This window comes from Lonchura striata, chromosome 7 (genome assembly GCF_046129695.1).
Source record: "Lonchura striata isolate bLonStr1 chromosome 7, bLonStr1.mat, whole genome shotgun sequence".
In the NCBI taxonomy this organism is placed as follows: Eukaryota; Metazoa; Chordata; class Aves; order Passeriformes; family Estrildidae; genus Lonchura; species Lonchura striata.
In genome coordinates, this window is record NC_134609.1 from 15,072,770 (window position 1) to 15,091,377 (window position 18,608).

Below are 18,608 nucleotides of genomic sequence, written 5' to 3' on the forward strand. Positions count from 1 at the left end.
ATGTGCATACTCCTGATGTGTTTATATGGGATGCACAGACTAAGCTTGTAAAAAAAAAAAAAAAAAAAAAAAGGGTGTGTATTTGACTTGTGCATTGTTTGTTCATCCAGATTTTCTTCCATTATATCTGTTATTTGAAATCTTGATTGGATCAGGTACATGTTGAGGAACACTCCTATATTTGTGTTATACCTAAGAAGTCTGTAGGGAACCTTGTGGAACACTGTAGTACTGGAGTGAATGCTACTGAATACTAGAATCCACTCAATTCACTCTGGAATCCTAGAATCATCATGTTTGCAGTATCTTGCACAGTGTAAACATATTTTCAGAAACTTTCAAGAAGTTCCCTTCCTAAATGAGAGATGCTTAAGCTGAAATTAAGGTGTATTTTCCTTTTCATTCATTATTGTATTGGGAAACTGTCATCTTTGATGGTTGGAAATCATCGCCATCCAGTCATTTTATCTCTAGCTGTTCTTGTGCCATTCAGTTTGTGTCATCTTTAGCTTAAGCAGCTGCTCTTTTTACCTGTCCTGCTGTATTTGTGGCACTTCAGATGTGGCACTTCACACCAACACTTAAATCTGCCTGTAAAAACTACAAGCAAAGGGCAGTTTAAATAACAAATGATGTGTTTGTACCTAGTTGTTCTGAAGGACTATGGAATGGTGCCATATATCAAGATATTTTTGGATGATGAGTGCTACAGGAGTGCTACTCTCAGCATCTTGGAGCAGTTATCAGTCATCAATTATGAAGAATATATGAGCATTGTTATTGGGGCCCTCTGTTCTTCCACTCAATGGGAACTACATCTGAAACTAGATCTTCTGAAGGTAATTCATGTGGCTCTCACTTGGGCATTGTTTTCTGGTGAACCATCTTTTTTCTAGATGGTAAGAGCAGTAGAAAGAGCCATAGGCCGGCTCTAGATTATGGTAACTTGGGCACTTTGATTTTTAGCAATGCCTGTGTGGTCAATACCTTCACTCAGTACCAGATGACAAAGTATTTTGAAGATTTAAATAGTAGTGCAAGAGGAGAAAAGGGAAATGCTAAAGGTACAATTGTATGAGCACTTCTATCAAACATGACAGAAAAAGGAGAAACACGTGTGGATGAAAGTGGATATGTGGAGAGAGGATGTAAAATATAAAGCAGTAAGATTGGAAGAGCCAGGATAGGCATGAGATGAACAGCTTCATTCTGATAAGTTTTCAAGGTTGAAACTTTGCTGTCCTTAATTTTGTCATTTCTCACAAACGCAAGTGTCACATAGAAACAGATGAGGCAATGGGAAAGAAGAATGTTATGAATGTTTGGAGAAAGAAACTAGAACTAGTCATGGCTTTTATTGACCCCAGAGTGTCTGATCCCTAAGCAATGAAACAGAGGAAAGAATCATGGTGCTTTATTTTGGTTTAGGTCATAGGCATCCAGTTGAGAAGCAGCAGAGTTGTAAGCACTGATTTTAAAATTTCTTTCTACCTTCTCTGTCAAGTGTGAATGAAATTCACTTTTCTGTGTAATATAATAACTGTTTCTATAACAAAAGTACTATGTTATTAAAAAATTTTTAAAGGATGGAGTTTATAGTTTTGATTTGAAATAGTAAACTTTAACAGTATCTGTGGAAAAGTTGAGTATGGTGTCCAAACTAATATGAAAATAAATGCAACTTCAGTGTCTAATTTTGACAAATGATAACTGTATTAAAGTATAATGTAAGCAAATGAATTTATTTTCTTTATCCATTGGGACTGTGATTGTGTTACACACAAATTCAGATTGATTTGCTAATGTATATTTAGCTGTTAAAGCCTGAACCCAAATGCAATTAGCACTGCCATATTCCAGTGTGGCACGTGGACAATTATGAGGAATAACAAATAATGGAATGCACGAAATAAATTCTGTTAGCAGTAACTGAGTTATGGGGTTTCCAGCAGACATCAGTTTTATAGATTCAAGACAGAGGAATACTAACTCACAGGTGATTAAATTCTAACTGAGTTAAAGCTGGAGGAAATGTGTTTATTGTTGACCTACTCTAGAATGTATTAAAGCCATCCTGATAACTTCAGCTCTAAGTTATTAAATTTGCTCCCTGTTCAGAAGTCTCTGCCTGGTGTGATATATTATCATACAAAATTGAATGACAGTAATAGAGTGCCCCCTCCCCCTTCAGTTCTCACAACCCTTTCTCACAGTCCTACGTCCTGTTACAGGCAGATATACTTCTGTTAAAGACTATTCCTCCTCAGGAGGTTGTGAAGTAAAGCTCTTTCATTGGATATCTCCTGGGGAGATCTATATGTAAAATTAACCCTTTCCAATGTGCAAAGGTACAGCATCAAATTTGAAAAGTCCCTGTATAAAATGAATTGTGAAACACCCCAAAAACTTAGGATCAGTTATATTCAAATGCAGTAGACTGTTTCCTTTTTCTCACCAATTTTACTTTCACAGTTCTTAATAAATTTTCCAGATTTGTTTTAAAATAACAAGCCCATAACATTCAAAACTGGCAAATAGTTTAAGTTGTTTTTATATATGTGTTATATTGTCAAGTGACATTCACTTATAACCTGCTTAAAGCCTATTGAAGTTAAATAAAATCTAATGACTTCACTGTCTCAAGATCTTACTCTTTACGGCTTTTTTTCCTCTAAAGTGTTGTGCAAACTTTAAAAACATCTCACCAGAGAAAAGGTATTCTTGTCTTTCTTAATGAGGAGAGCCTGCTGCTTGCAATATTCTTTGTGCCATCCCATGTCATTGGTTTTTTTTGGAAAGGGCCTTCTCAGTCATATGAGCAGTTTAGTGTGGGTTCTCACATGCATACAGGGCTGCAGGAAGACCTGTCTGTAGAGAGCTGTGCCTTCTTGCCAGTTTCCATGTGAGGGTATTTGCAATTTTATGTTTACTTCCATTTACTTAGGTCAAAGGCAAGCTTATTGAGTGAGTCTGAGAAGACTGGTAAAAGAACAGCCAAAGATATGAAACTACCTCTGGCCAAACTGACTAGGATGTGTAAAGCAGGAAATCTGATGTCTTTGCTTCCTCCTGTGAGCACAGTTCTGTACCTGTTAGGCTGACTGCTTTAGCAGCTCCTAAGGGTGCATTCAAGTGCTGGTTGTAGGATTCATTGGGCATATGGGGGAAGGGAGGAGAAGTTGTGCAGTGATGATCTTTATTTTGACCACCTTCCCCTACTCCCTCAAAGTGTGAAATCTCAGTGAAAGAATTTTTGTGCAAATTTGCAATTTTAAAATATTCTAAAGCTTCTTTTTCCCTTGATTTAAGTTCTTTTGTTTTCTTTCTTCCCAACATTTGTAGTCACTCTTGAGGATACTGGAGAGTCCCAAGAGCCATTCAGCTTTCAGAACCTGCAGTGGATTCAATGGGCTCCTTTCCCTCCTCTCAGACATGGAAGGTGCATTGCAGGACCCTCCATCTGGGCAGTGGGCAGCAGTTGGACAGAATTGTATATTGGAGCTGGTTTTCTACGCTCTTCAGGGGATAACTGCAGCCCTGCACCTAGACCCTGTCAACAGCACCTTCTTCCAGAGGAATGGTCTCTTTGAAAAGATGGCAGAGGATCTCGGATCACTTGGATGCTTCGGGACAGAAGGGAAAAGGCAAATTCCTGTGACCCTTGAGACGAAAAGGACATTTGCAGAATTCTTGGATGCAGCATTCTGTTCTTCAGAACCACTCCCAGAATGGCTAAAAAACTGCATTTGGATTCTACGTTTTCTTGATCATATGGTCAAAGGAACCCTCCATCAAGAAAGCTACTTTAAGGAGAGGAAGCCAGAGATGGGAGAAGAAACAAGAGATGATCAGGAGGCACTCCAAGCTCAAGAAGAGCATCCTGTTGCTTTCAAAAGAACAGGCAAAAAATTACCTGCATCTGCCTATATCCTATGGGGAAGCCCTGAAGAGAGGTAAGCCTTTATTTACTACTGGAAATAGAGTACTAAGGCTGATATGTGCATTTTAAATGTAAGTGAGTGTGATATAACCTGCCAAGGGTAAACAAATCCATTCAATCCCAACTCCCAGCCCTCCAGGCAGCAGAAATCAATGCTTTTGGAAAGGTAAATGATAGAAAAATTCGGAATAAGGATTAAATGCAGCAGTGGGGCACACAGCCCCAAGAGTTGCAGATTTTATGTTGAAGATTCTGAGACCTGCAAACTGGGAGCAGGAATGGAGTCTTACAAGAAGGTTGCTGGGATTTAAATCTTGTGCTTAGTCACTGCTTAAACCTTCTCTGATCAATTTTGACTTTTTCAATTATGTGGAAAGCTGCTTCCTGTCACTCAATACATTAAAAAAAAGTTACACTCAGGTATTTCAAATGCTCCCTCGTGTGTGTGTCCAAGCACGTGTGCAGATACAGTCACATTTATTCAAGCTGAAGCAGATAAAATAGGAAAGGGAACATTCATGCTGCCTACCTCATTGAATGAATGTCAAAATATATATCTTGGTTAGGAAGGGAAGACTATACCAGAAATCAGCACAGCTGTCAGCTGTGAATCAGTTCTGAATCACCTGCATTTTATAATCATGAAATTTTTCTGTCCATTCATTTTTCTCTAGCTTTATCTTGAATCTTAATCCTTTTATCAAGTTTGTTTCTGGTTGGAGTTATGCTTGAAAAGACTAAGTTGATAAGTGTTAGATTACTTCAACCCTTACTATAGATTATGGCAAAGTCATCTTCCAAGTTAAAGACTAAGACATGTCTGCCACTCATACAAGCAGTCACTGAAGTCAGCAGAACTCTTTTTCCCTATGTACTGAAGCAGGCTGAATAAGCATTTCTGGTTATATTTATACTTGTTTGAAGCAAGTAGAAAAACATGTGGTGTATTTCTTTGTACCCTGTGCAGGAGATTTTAAAATAGTCATGGAGATGCTTGCTCCCTGTTTACTCTTTAAATTCCACTGGAAGTTTCTGGTTAGATACTCAGTGCTGGGGAGAGGCCTTGGTAGCTCGGGAGGAATAAATCCTCTTTTCCAAGCAGATCTTCCTAGCCTGATTTGGGAGAACATGGGTCCATGTGCATAGAGTACATAGATGGTAGTAGTTGTGAGAAGTACACTGTCTGTTATTGAAGCGTGTGCATAAGGGAGGTTCGGGGATCTTACGGGAGAAAGAGTAGGTTGGGGCAATGCTGGGAGGGGTGCGACTCTGGCTTCTGATTGTCTTTCTGAAGTTACTAGGTCTGAAATGAGCAAGGCTTCCTATCTCCTTGTGTTGTTTTGCCTGCTGAGATGTGATGCTGTATAGTAACTGAGTACCACCTGTGGAGATGTTAATCCTGTAAACTGGGACCCTTTCAGTGCACAGTGTCTGTCTGATTTGGGATTGTTTGTCTTGGTTCTGGGATGTGAAAGCACAAAAGGAGGCCAGATTAGCTAGGGGTGGTTGGAGACTGTCCATGACAAGTGTATGCAAACACAAAAGAGGAACATGTACTGGAAAGCCGTCAGTCTTCAAGCCATACCTCTGAATCCTTTTCCACCAGTAAATTTTATGAAAATAAAAATAAGAAATCCCATAGTTTCTGCAAGCCTGTTGTTCCCCTAATGCAGCTTCCTCTTAACTGTACTCCACACTCGCACTTCCCCTGACATGGTTTCAGGCAGCAGCTATGGAGCTTGAAAAGAGGAACTTGAATGCAGTGAGTGTAGGTGGCCTGTGATGTCCCATCTTGCAACATATATTAATATTCCCAAGGAGGCAGGGAAAGGGGGTGATCTTACAGAAGCCTGTGACTAATACATAGAAAAGTTAGTATTTTAATGCTGGATAATATTCTAGCCCCTTCTACTCTCCTGTGGTCAATGATGCTGCAAGCTTCTGGGAATTGACTCTGTCCTTCTCATCTAAAAACCAGCTCTCTGTGTTCCTGCTTCTGCAGTAATGTTTGAAATACCTTTTGTGACAGATGGGGTCTCTGGTTTTCCCTTTGTTCCTGGTGATTAGACATAGCCTGCTGCAAGCTGTGTTAACTGAGGCTGATCTCTTTGGGAGAGAAGCCCTTCTTTGTGCCCACCCAAGCAGCATGGCTGCTGCAGCTGCTATTACACAGACAGCTCACTGTGCTAATGGCTCTTCAGGTTCTTTGTGACATCTCATTTTGTCCCCAAAACCTCTTATTTATCTTATTTAAGTAGTGCCAGTGCAGAGCAGATTTGCAATTCACACCATGAAACTGGTGAGATAGATGGAGTGGAATCACAGGGCTGACTGGAGAGCCCTGGGGCAGGAGTGTGAGAGAAGGGGTATTTGCAGAGGTGAGGAGTTGGAACAAAAACACAGATTTTGTACTAAGACAGGCCATAAAATGAGGGCCTCAGAAAACCACAGAGAAGGCTGGAGATAAGGCTTATATAACATTCTTAAAAACCCTTCTTGAGCCTTGCTGCTCTTCTCTGCACACACTCCAGAACCCCAATGTCCATGTAGTGAGAGGTCCAGAACTGAGCACAGCACTCGAGGTGCAGCCTCACCAGTGCCAGGTACAGGGGAAGAATCACCCCTGCTCCTGCTGGCCACACTGTTGTTGATGCAGGCCAGGATGCCATTGGCCTTGCTGGCCACCTGGGCACACTCTGGCTCACCTGGGCACGGGCCAGCATGCCAGGATTGTTACCAACCAGGTAGCTTTCCAACTATGATTTAGTCCCTATTGGTTTTAGTGAGGCTGAATTTTTCTCTTTTAAAAGGTCTGTGTTTTCTCAGGGAGATGAGTGTATTGTCAGTGTACTTTTTTCTGTGACATTTAAAAACTTGCCCACATTCATGTCAAGTACAGGTGTATGTATCTACACTGAAACCACTGCTGCAGCAACTCTTTATACCAGACCTGATTTTGATTTATTGCACAGAAAACATGGCAAATGAGCAATTAATTTGAAATTATCCTTCTTGAGGGTGCAGTAAAAACTATTTGTCACTGTGTGGCAGTGTACTACACACTACTCCCTGTTCTGCTGTATCAGATGAGCCTTTTTGGGAATGGCTAACAAAAATGTTTAGTTGCCGTCTTTTTACCCTCCTTTTCATCCCTTGTAAAAGTCTTCCTTTTTTTTTTTTTTTTTTTTAATGCTTACTCTTGGCATCTTTTCTGTGATGTCTCAGATTCCTCAGTTCCTTCCTGTTCTTGAATGTATAAAGGTCATAAGTGGCAAAAAATGAAAACTGGAGGGAAAGCAGGTATTCAATTTTAGTTTACTTACTACTTTAGGCAAATTCTAGTGTTGGAAGGGGAGGGTGTCATACTGCTTTCAGCAAGATTATCTCACCTATGCTCTTTTTCATTTTATTTTAAAGTGCTAAAGTTACTGTATAACCCAAGTTATAAACGTCTAGAAAATAAAAGGATGACACTGGTTGTGGACTGATGCATCAGTGATTCCTCTGCTTGTCTGTTTTCTGTTCTGCAAATACCTTCAAAGACAAAATTTGCTTAAAGAGGTTACCTCACATCTTTGAATATGCAAGTCCTTGAAATGTCAGCTCATGAGCAGGTGATGTCCTGTCTTTGTTACTCTCAGGAGGCATCCAGCTGTTCCGGGTAATTTGTAATGTTTGCTTTGTTTCCAGTGCTGAGCCTGGTTGCTACTAGGAGGATTTAATGCTGTGCTCTGCTGGAATACTGTTAGAACCTCTTTGCTGTTCTAATGATAATTATGATGTGTGTTTTTACTGCAGGTTGGAAATGAGAGACTGCACCATTGTACATCCAGGTGCTGTCTGTGTCATGGTGAGGTTGTTGCCAAAACTTTACAAAGAAGAATATGCTCAGGTGAGTCTGAACATATGAAAATGCCATCTAAGCAGTGTCTTCTAGTTCTCTGTAGCTTCATTTCCAGGAATTTCTTAGTCTTTGCAAATGTGGCAGTACTAAAATTTACCTAAAACACTGTCAGGAGGAACAGCACACATTTCACTGAGCCAGTAGATGTAAGAACAACAAAAGCTATTGGCTGTCAGTTTGCCAAAGCATTTCTGTACCTGCCTGATGCAGTATATGGATTTTGGTCTCAGAATACTTATTGCAAATAAGTATTCTGAGACCAAATAGTATCTCAGAATACTTATTGCAAAGGCATAATGTAGAAGTGCCTTGAAAACTATTTTAACTATAGCCAACAGGGCTAGCAACCAGAACAGTCTGGCTCTTCAGACCTAATGATCCACAAACTTTTAATGCAGCTTAGAATGTGTTTTAATTTGTCATCTCTTCCATATATATACATACCCACTCTGAATAAAGATATTGCCTATATTGTATTGGCTGTTTGGTCTAAAATACTTGAGTGCAGACTGAAATAAAACCAGGTTCTACATCCAGAGCTCTGAAAGGAGTAAATAACTGCTGGCACATTCCAACTCTGTTTATTGCAATCAAGCCATGAACTAGTGAAATTTTGTTAATTACAGTAATTAATTTCTGAAAAATAATAGAAGGGTTAATTGGATGAGAATGTCATCAAGAAATTGGAATTGGCTCCAGGACTTGAGCTCTGTAAGGAGACCCTCTCAGACCCTCAGTAGGTGGCAGTGTTCTTAAAAGTATGAAGGCCTAGAGCACAAATTCCAGTTATGTATTTAAGTATGCTCATATTTTCTTTTTTTTCTCTCACTCCTTTTTTCTTAGTCAATAAGAAAATATTACTGGTATTGTTTTAATATTTCTGTTGTGAATATGATTGCCTCAGGTAAAATTGGACCACTATTATGTAAGGTCCTGACTCAAACCCTGGCTAGGAGTTAACAAATGTCTTGAAGAGTTCTCATAAAATAACCCACAAAAAAGGATAAAGGAAAAATAGAATTTTCCTGGGTATTTCTACTGAAAAATCATTGAATGAGAGCGAGAATGAATAGAATATTTCAGAGCTTCAGAAGCTCACTGATGCTGGCAGGCAGAAGCATGTAAGGCTGGACTTTATTAGCTTTAATCATAACATATACCACTGCATGAATCTTTGTGCCAGGAGATTCTACTTGGAACACAGGAGCCAGGTAAGATCTGCTGCAAAAGGTTTAACCTCAGTGACTAGTGAAGGGGTAGAAGGAAAATAACTGAAGGAATTACTCTTTGGGTAGATATATTCTGTTCCAAACAGGTTACTATTTCTTTGTCTAGTGCCACAGTATTTAACAGCTAGATGAGATTAAATAATGGCTTTGTGGGTGTACTGCAGACTTTCATAAATTTAAGACTGAATTTAAGACTGAATCAAAAAGTACCCTTTTTTAGGAGCAGATGTGGAGAAGAGACAATAACTCATCTCTTTCTGGTTTTAGTGCCATGATAGATATTTTAGGTCTGAGTGTCTGGGAGTAATCTGGAAAAATCTTAGAATCAGTTCAGATCATGTGTGATTCCTTTGCTTTCAGAGAATTAGCAATGAGAAAGCACTGCTTTTACAGAAACATTAATGGAACTCAATAAAATTAATGTACTTTTGATTCCAATGCTCAGAAATATCAATTTCCTGCCAATCTTGCAACTTCTCAGTGGTCTTTGTCAGACCCCAAAAATGATGGGCTGAAGCAATGTTGAGCTTGTCAGTGTAGAAAATGTAGTAGCAGACAGTAAAACAGGTGATTTTGCACTTCAGCCATTTCTTATACTTTCTGGAATTACAGCTAAAAGCTGAGGAGAATAGATTTGTGGATCAATATTCCTGCTGTTGCTGGGCATGAGAAAAAAAATCATTTGAATGTCATGGGTACAGAAACTTGCTTAAAAGTTTTAAATTGACCAAGAGTTTTGAGTCTGTAAGCAGCCTTTGAGTCAGTAAACTGTATTTAGAGGGCATTGCTAATGTTCATGCCTATTGCTGGAACTAAGCCAGTTTCCATCAGACTCTGTGTTGTTTGACTGCATACAAGATAGATTTTCCTTTTATTATGTTGTCTGTTTGGTGATGAAAGATAGCCTTGCACATGTTTCAAACACTCAGTAAACTGAGACAGGTTCGCATACACTTTAGATATGTGGCCCAGGATAGTCACAGTGTATTTTCTACCTTGAAAAGAAGTTTCCTCTCAGACACATGTCATCCTTGACTAAAATTTTAAGATTCCAGAGTATCATGGCAAATCTTTCCCCTTTGTAATGGGAATACAGAGATCATCTAGATCTGACAAGGGTGGGTAAGGAAAAGGAAAGAACTTTTGTCTCATCATCCTGGCATCCTCTGAATACAGACAAAAAAATAATCTTCACACAATTCATCAGGTAAATTATTAATATTTTTGCTAAGTAATACTATGGCTTCTGCAACTGGATTTTTCCTTTTTGTTTTCATCCATGTCTCTTGTATGAGCTGCTCTCATAGTCACTGTTGAAAATAAAACATTGCCCATCAATTTGCACCTTTTAAAAAGACACTTATCCCTTTTTAAAATTTAGGCTAAATTAATTAATTGTTCTCCCTTTAGATGTTTAAAAAGTAAAAATTTTCAAGTATTTCTGCACACATAATTATTGGTATTTTGTTCTTCAATCTAAGGAAATTGCATCCTTTTGAAGTGAATGCACAGTGACAAAAGTTAATAATTTTTCCTTGTCTTGAATATAGCATAATAACCTTGAAGATGAAAAACAGTGAATTAAATTCAGCTACCAAGTTTTGAAACTATGGACACTTAGGAGAAAGAATCTGGTAGCTACTTAAGCAGACTGGGCAAATTGCTAGGTGACATTTGCCCTTAAATCTCTAATCTGTGGCAGACCTCAGCTGCTTTCTAACTGCACCCTCAATATCCTGATTCTCGGTGCAAGTAATAAGTGTTAAGAAAATCAATCCATGCATACAGAAATACACAGCATGGTTTCTTGGCCACCTTTAATATTTCCACCAAAATCTCATTTTACTGGAACAAAGATCCATGAAAACAGCTCATTTTATTGAAAACAAGGCAATATTGGTATTGACAGAGCTGCTAGCCTAATGAAAACAATCAATCTTTTTGTACACCATTATGTTTTTATTGGATTTATTTTGGAATAAACCAGTTGCTTCATTTAGTCAAGACCTGTGTCCTTCTCTGTTTAGTGTTATTTACACATACTTTCCTGCATATAGTCAGAAATGGAATAAAATATTAATTAAAATATTTAAAAGTTGTGAGACTTTGAAGCACTCTATAATAATGTAGTTTAGTTTGGTGGACACTTTCTGTGTGTAATGCAATGCACAGTGAAATGTATGTCCCTGGCGATGAGTAGTCCTTCAGAGAGACGAAAATGCTCTCCAAAGAACTCACCCTTCAGACATGACAAATGGTAGTTGAGTTTGCAAAAACAGTAATGTATGTTGCAATATATGTATTGTTTTCTAAGTGTTGCAGTTGGGAACACTTTGAAAACAAATTGCTTGTTGGCTTTGAAATTGTCCTGTATTGGCTTTGTCTGGTTAAATGCAAAAGAGTTCAATTCCTCTTTACACTTAAAAAGCTTCTGAATCCAGTTGCTTCTCATTCATGTTATAAAATCAAATCCCATTGCATTTATTTGTGTGTCTGTCACCATTGTTGTCTTTTTCTTTAAAAGTTTGCATATCCATTTCCTAGAAGAGCATGTGAGAAAGCTTGGAAGCTCTTTGAAATAGGGAATAATTAATCTTTTTAAGATTTGTGTTTAAATATATGATCTAGTTACTTTTACATGAAATCTAGTTAGATCAATGGGGTACAATGCATTCCTAACGGTGAAAAATTGCTCTAAAGATAATTTGTGAGACTTGAGAGACTTAAAGATCATTAAGAAGCAATAATGAAGCAAAGCTTCAATTCAGCAAAACACATAGAGAAGTGTTTAAATTTTTTTCATGACATCGCTTGATACAGTTTTGTTTCAGAACAGTGTTTTTAGAATTAAGAGTAGTTCATGCCAATATGGCTCTCTACAGGCTTAATGTTAAATATATTCTGAGTGCCTGTGTTGGTCTTGGAGTTTCTGCCTAATAACCTGCCCTTGGTGGTGATGCCTTATTTTTGAATGATAGCTTATCATTTTCTTCCTTCACTGCCAGAGAGACGAGGCAGAAAAGCTGAGCTGTGTTTGGCCAGGCAGCTGCTCAGATGAATAAATGCACACTGTTTTAGTGCAGAGCTTGATGGAACAGCCATGCAGTTCTGCTTGAGCCTCTTGCCTTAGGGGCTTCTTTTTTGGACCAGATGTTTGCACTCAGGGATTTGACAATTGAAAAACAAATTAAAACAGAATAAATCAGTTGTCCTATACAGTTTAGTTCCAGCTCTCTGGCTTTACTTCTGTGTTCATTTCAGCTTTCCCAGGAAATCCAGTGTGCTCTGGTTGATCATATCCAGTGCTTGGTGAAGTCAGAGAAGAGTCGTCAGGTGATGTGTGAATCTGGCCTGCTGAGCACAGTCATAACCTCCTGTCAAGATGCTTTCTGCAGTGACAGTCATCCCCTGCACCTGCCCCTCACCAGGGTGTTTGAGAAACTTGCATCACAGGCTGTTGAGCCACATGTGTTAAGGTATAAGATTGTATCTACTGGAAGCAATTTGCTTTAATGGTGCCATTTTTTTGCAAAGTTTAGAAAATAATTAGATGCTCCACATAGTGCTCTAATTCAGCAAGACTCATCCTTTTCTTTCAAGTCCCAGTTAATCCTCCTTTCTCACTGATTGCAGGATATATGCTTAAATCACTCCTGAAGATGGTATGAGTCTGTAGTGTTCTGCATCATCTCTGCGGGGTTAAAAAGCCATTTATGAATGAACTAATTAAGTCATTGTAAAACAAACAGGGTTATTATATCCTGGTATTTATATGGAGAAGATGTTTTCTGCAGAGCAAAAATGACTTTATGTCTCAGGTCCACATCAATGGCAGATGTAAAAATAAAAAGTGTAGTCTTCCTCAGTTGCTGTTTCCAGTTTGAGGTTGCACTTTCTTCATAAATGCTAACAAGTGCTAGACATTAGAGTACCTAGCAGCTACCAGAGTGCAGATGAATTTAACTATTCAGTGGAAGACTGCATTTCTTTCACTCAAATAGGGAATAGGATTTATAAAAAAGAACTCAATAAAAAACCCCAACCAACAGATTTTTTTTTTTTCAGAAGAATTAGGGCTATTCAAAAATATGGATGAAAAAAGCAGTCTTTGTTTTATTTTTTTCAACAGAAAAACCTTGAAAGGAAATGTAAAGCAAGCAAAATAATTGTGCTGCTACAATGGAAAACATTTCTTCTGTTCTCTTTGGGATGTCTTTAAAATTTAGTGTTTGATAAAAAGATTTTTCTCCAGAAGTCTCTGGAGAGAGATTCCATTTGCATGGTTGCTGTGACTCCAAAAGTGTCTGGCTTGTTTTCCTTTTTTTAAATGGCTTTTCATTTTTTTTTTTTTATGTTAGGCAATTTTTGTGGCTTGGAGGTTCTCCATTACTACCTTCTAGGCCCAGCACAAACAAGACCAAGGTCCTTTCCTGTCAGGGGAGTGATTCAGCTAATGCAGGTAAGCACACAATGAACAGCCTGTTGCTGATACAGGGGCTGAGTTAGAGATGTCCCTGAAATGACAGGAAATGCTTTTGAGTAGGTTGCTCCAAGACAGTCACTGTGAAAGGTGGAGTATGCCTCGAAGATTTTCACTGGTTATTCCCCAGATTGGGTGGTACTTGACCAACGCTGAGAGCTGATCTAACGGCCAGCAGAGATCAAATTAAATTGCTCAAGTTAGATGCTGAGTATAGACTCACATTTTGCTGGATCAGACATGGACATGGTTTATAAAAACATTAATATTCTGCATACCAAGGGCAGTGTCTCCTTTGTTTGCAGCATATTCTTCCTGTGATTTATAGACAGAAATAGAATACGGATGGGAATAAAGAGCACTGCTTTTTGTAGTCCCTAGGGATATCCTAGTAATCTACCTTGCTTGTGCAGGCTGTTTTCCATCTGAGTCATTTCTCTGCTCTAATGTATTTTATAGATGAGAGGCTGCAGTATTTGGTGCTTAAACTAGTCTCATGCCTGAGACACCTGATGCAGTATGGTCTGTATTTGGGTCTTAGGTTTTTTGCAGTCATTCTTCAAATCCTCTCCCATGTGTTGCTTGTGACTATTCTGTTACAGCAGAGTTGAATGAATGGTCTTTGTATAAGAAAAAATAAACCAATGGGTTAGGAACTTTTTTTAGTAGGGCGAGTGCTTCTGTTGCCTGAAAATGTGTGGGAAGAAAATATAGCTATGGCTCTCCTGACAGCCTCCCATTTTGAAATGTCTTCATTGCAATATTGTTTTGTATTGCTGTAGGGTTTCTGTAGGCTGCTGAGAATGTGTTATCTCAAAGAGTATGAAGTGCTGTTCTGAGCAGGGATGCCTAGAATATGGGCAATACCTGTGACTGGAAAAAGACTTGCAGACATTGATCTGGTTAGGCACTGTGTTCATTTTTCAGGTTCAGAAGAGAGTGTGGCGAACAGTAAATCTGATCCTCAGACCAATGTGCCTGTCAGGACCTATCCTTGGCTGTCTAAGGGATCTGCACTGGCACTCCAGACTGCCATGAGTCTCATCTCCATGACATCCCCTCGGAACTTCCAGCTACACAGCACTGCTTTAGCTCCATCCTTTGTGGAGTTTGACATGTCCATGGAAGGCTATGGGTATTGCTGCTGTTGCTCTTATTTTAGCTGCTCTGGGGTCTCCAAACCCTTACTCTGAACACAGTAACCATTCACTTCTCTCTTCTTCTTAATCTGTGTTACCCTTTGGCTGCCTTCCATGCAGCAACGTTGCCAACATATTTAGTTACTGTCTTATTGCTGACAGCCTACTCTCTGCCTTGCTGCCATGATTCTGCAATACCATAAGTCACTGGTGACCCTCAGGAATGGTTCTGTTTCTGATGATGGGTTCTTGCTTGCTTTTGTATAGGTGTTTATACCTCCCTACCTTGGCCACTGTCATGGGATCCAGTGCAGACCAATCTGTCTCGGGAGGGACTGGCACGGGTAAGCACTGTCCCTCACCTACAGCTTGCTGGGAGCACAGAGTTCTCAGCCCCAGTGAAAACAGCAGCTGTAAGAAAGGGCAGCACATAAGCTGTGCATTCCAAAACACTTCTGTCTCTGTGTCCCAGGCCAGCTCTGAACTGTAGAACTTGCACTGCTCAGCAAAATGGGGAATTGGGTGCAGTTTCATATTGTGATGAATAAGTATTAGCAATACAAATTTAAAGCAGGCTTCTAAGGAAACAGTCTTAACAAGTAAGAACAACCAGATTTTAGGGTAATCTTCTATGGAAGGAATAGAAACTGTCACTTAATGGGATTCTCCTATACAACAAAATCCTCTATTGGGTGGACTGGGAAATGGCTGTACCTTTAGCTTCTTGACTTTTTGTGAAATTTGAAAACTTATTTCTGGCTCAGAGATTGCTAATTGATCTGCTCCACAGCATGAAGATCTAGTGCTCATTTCTCATCAGTCAGCTTTAGGTCATTTATACATGTGTACAGTCATATGTGCAATCTCTGTGATATTGAATACAGGCAACGAAGTCCAACAGAATAGAAATTAAACCCCATAATCTAATGTTGGTTTGTCCATGGTATGGAAGAATGAAACATAAAGCAGTTTGCTAATGGCTGCATGGGGAAAACAACTTCCTTAATGCTTTTTTGTTCCTATCTACAGGCAGCAGAACGTTCCCTCCCTCAAGTGGCCTGACACTATCCTGCTGGTTCCTGGTTAGCAAGTTTGGTTTGGTGCACCACAGCCACCCACTCCGCTTCCTTACTGTTGTGAGGCACATGTCAAGAACAGAGCAAGAATTTGTTTGCTTTTCTGTAAGCTTCTTGCCACATGACCTTTCTTTGGTCATTTCTACAGAAGAATTGGAATTCCAGCCACTTGGTAAGGCTCTTTTCTGTCAAGTTGCAATGCTGTGTCATCTTGTTACCTGGAATTTTTCATTAATAAATTTCCTCTTCTTTGAAGTACCCAGGATATTAATGAGATTTCTCCTCAGTTTTCTTCTTGAATTCAGTCATAATTGTAATTGTTGCCCATGTTTAATTTTTAAGTTTGCTGTAGGCATTGTGAATTACTGCAATATTCAGTGGAAAATTTTCAAGTGTCACTTATATTGTGGTATGCAGTTGTGGAGACTGGGCATGAACCAGTCAGTTCTGTGTGACATTCAACAGGTTTGGAGAGTGGGACTGAGGATTTGGGGAATGATCTAGCTTCCTAATGAAACAACTCGTTTTCTCTCCTTGCTTTCAAATGTTTTCTATTATGCCTGTCTGTTAATATTGTTCCCTGTTGATATTTATCCCCTTTTCCTTATTGAGTAGAGTAGGTACTTCAAATGTAAATGTGATTGAATATTCCAGAGGAGGTTGGAAATGGAGTGGGAATAGTAGCTGGGACTTTAATACACAGCTGACGTTGTGTGAGTGCTCTGATTGCCTTAGAGAATGATAAAAAATTCCAGCTTGCCTTTTTTCATAAAAGCTACAAATTAATATGGAGACTTTTATCATCTCATGGATCTGCTAGGAATTTTTTCTCTGTCAGCGAACTCTGTAAATACACTGAGGCCTTCTCCTCTTAGTGAATATGTTGGGTTTGTCCTAGTTCAGGGTAGTTTTGCAGCATTAAGGCAGAGAGCAGATGTTATTCGGGAGGGTGACACGTATGTTGGAGGGATCTTGAGAGCTGGGCAAGTTGTAGGTTCTGATAACAGACCTTGGGCAGTGTTTTTAAGACATTAGACATAATAGCATCAAATCACACTCTACCCACAGAGTGTTATGTTCTTTTTGTCACATTTAAAAGCTGTGTTCCAGAGGCAGGTGAAGAAGAGAAACTTTCTGTTGACTTTTCCCCTTTTTTTGCTGTTACAGATATTATGGAACCTGAGGATGAGGTTCTAAATCCCTCCCCCCCATTTCCAGGGCAAGTCAAGTTTGGCTGCGGTAAACTTCTGGTCACTGGCCAGTGGCATCATCTCACAGTGACAGTTGCTAAGGAAGCAAAGAAGAGCTGCATTGTAGCTGCTTATATAAATGGTCAGATGCTTGGCTCTGCAAAGGTAAAGGCTCTCTGCATAGATTTTGTGCCTGACTTTTGCCTTGCATGCTTGTCATTTTTATCTCCCAATGCACCTACCATGACTTCTCAGTAATTATCTCAAAGCATGGTGATTCACACATGTAACACCTGCCACTGTGCTCAGTGTGAGTCAGAAATGGAGTCAGAAATCTGTACAAAACAAGGTGTACTTCTGCTGCTTTTAAGAAGTATGCTCTCAGCTTATACTGATGCTTTGAACTATCTCTCTCCTCCCCCTTCAGCATGTAGATAACCAGGGGAATTTGTGTGCCTAGAGTCAGGGGTACCTAGCTTGCAAGTAGCTCAGGGTTATGTTGCTGAAACTCAGTTGTACCCTTAGGTCAAAATTTTCTGAGTTTACTAGTGATTCAGAGGATCTATCCATTTAAGCCCAAGATCTGCAGAGGTTGCCAGCTATAAGAAGTACTTCACATCAAGGTGTGGCCAGAGAGTCCTAAATCAAGGAGGACTTGGGTTTAGGCTAAAACCTGCAAAGATGAGTTACACAGAGAGTCTCCACTCTTTCTTTTCAAGAAAGCTCTTGAAAAGTGGAAAGATCACAGAAAAATAAGCTGCTGTGACTGGTCAGCTCTGTGCAAGAATCCAGAGGTGGGAGGAATTTCATCAAACATCTTCTTTGGTCACATTTCAAGCTGCCCTCTTTCTCTTACTCTTTGAAAAATTAGGCAGTGGTCTTTTTCCTCACTAGCACACTAAGCACTCAGGAGCAGATAGGTGTTCTTCTGGGTTAGTTGTTCAGTGTGTGAGATGATATCAATTAATGAGTTTATTGCTAATATTGGTGTACTGGTATCTCCCCTAATATGCAATTTCTTGTGATTTTTGTCACACAGCAGTCCATTGTCAGGTTGGATGAAATAACAGGCAAAAGTAATCCAAATGTACCTGAAGGGTTCATAATCTATGAGATAAATGAGAATAGCCCCTGGTTTCTGTTATTAATATCATCATGCTCCTGGATTTGCAGTTAGTCTCATATCATTTCAGAGATCTGATTTTTGGATTTTGAATACAGTGTAGAAAATGCAGCCTGTTTTTTTCTATTATATCTCTGGTTGGTGTGGTGGATTTTTGGTTTTTGAGTAGAATTCTTCTATGAATTGAAACTTGCAACCTTGGTCTCCTTCTTTTTGTTCCCATGTTTTAATTCAATCTCAGCACGTGCAAAGCTCACTTGTGTGTTTTATTGTTCCCCTGTAAACACAACCTGTTTAATTCCAAATATTCTCTTTCCCATACTTCAGAAAAATCATCTGTCTTATAAATGCCTTTTGAGACCTATATCCATTTCAAGAATGAAAATTTAATTTAATTTGACTTCCTTCAAATGAGACTGAAAGTCATCAATAAAACTAGGCCTAAACATTGGAATTGATGAAAGAATTCACAACAAGTGTGTTTAACATTCAGTGAAACAGCTTATATAAATAAAAGAATCTTTTAG

General features: G+C 39.2%; 1 protein-coding gene across 1 annotated transcript in view; it reads left to right on the forward strand.

Moving 5' to 3' along the window:
• WDFY4 (WDFY family member 4) overlaps nt 1-18,608 on the forward strand; it is a 118,266-nt gene that overhangs the window by 15,256 nt on the left and 84,402 nt on the right. The window contains exons 11-19 of the mRNA XM_031505246.1: nt 649-839; nt 3,343-3,953; nt 7,739-7,832; nt 12,335-12,549; nt 13,432-13,532; nt 14,481-14,688; nt 14,960-15,036; nt 15,722-15,940; nt 16,936-17,123. Of these exons, the coding sequence (XP_031361106.1) occupies nt 649-839; nt 3,343-3,953; nt 7,739-7,832; nt 12,335-12,549; nt 13,432-13,532; nt 14,481-14,688; nt 14,960-15,036; nt 15,722-15,940; nt 16,936-17,123 (1,904 nt within the window). The remainder of the gene's footprint in view (nt 1-648; nt 840-3,342; nt 3,954-7,738; nt 7,833-12,334; nt 12,550-13,431; nt 13,533-14,480; nt 14,689-14,959; nt 15,037-15,721; nt 15,941-16,935; nt 17,124-18,608) is intronic.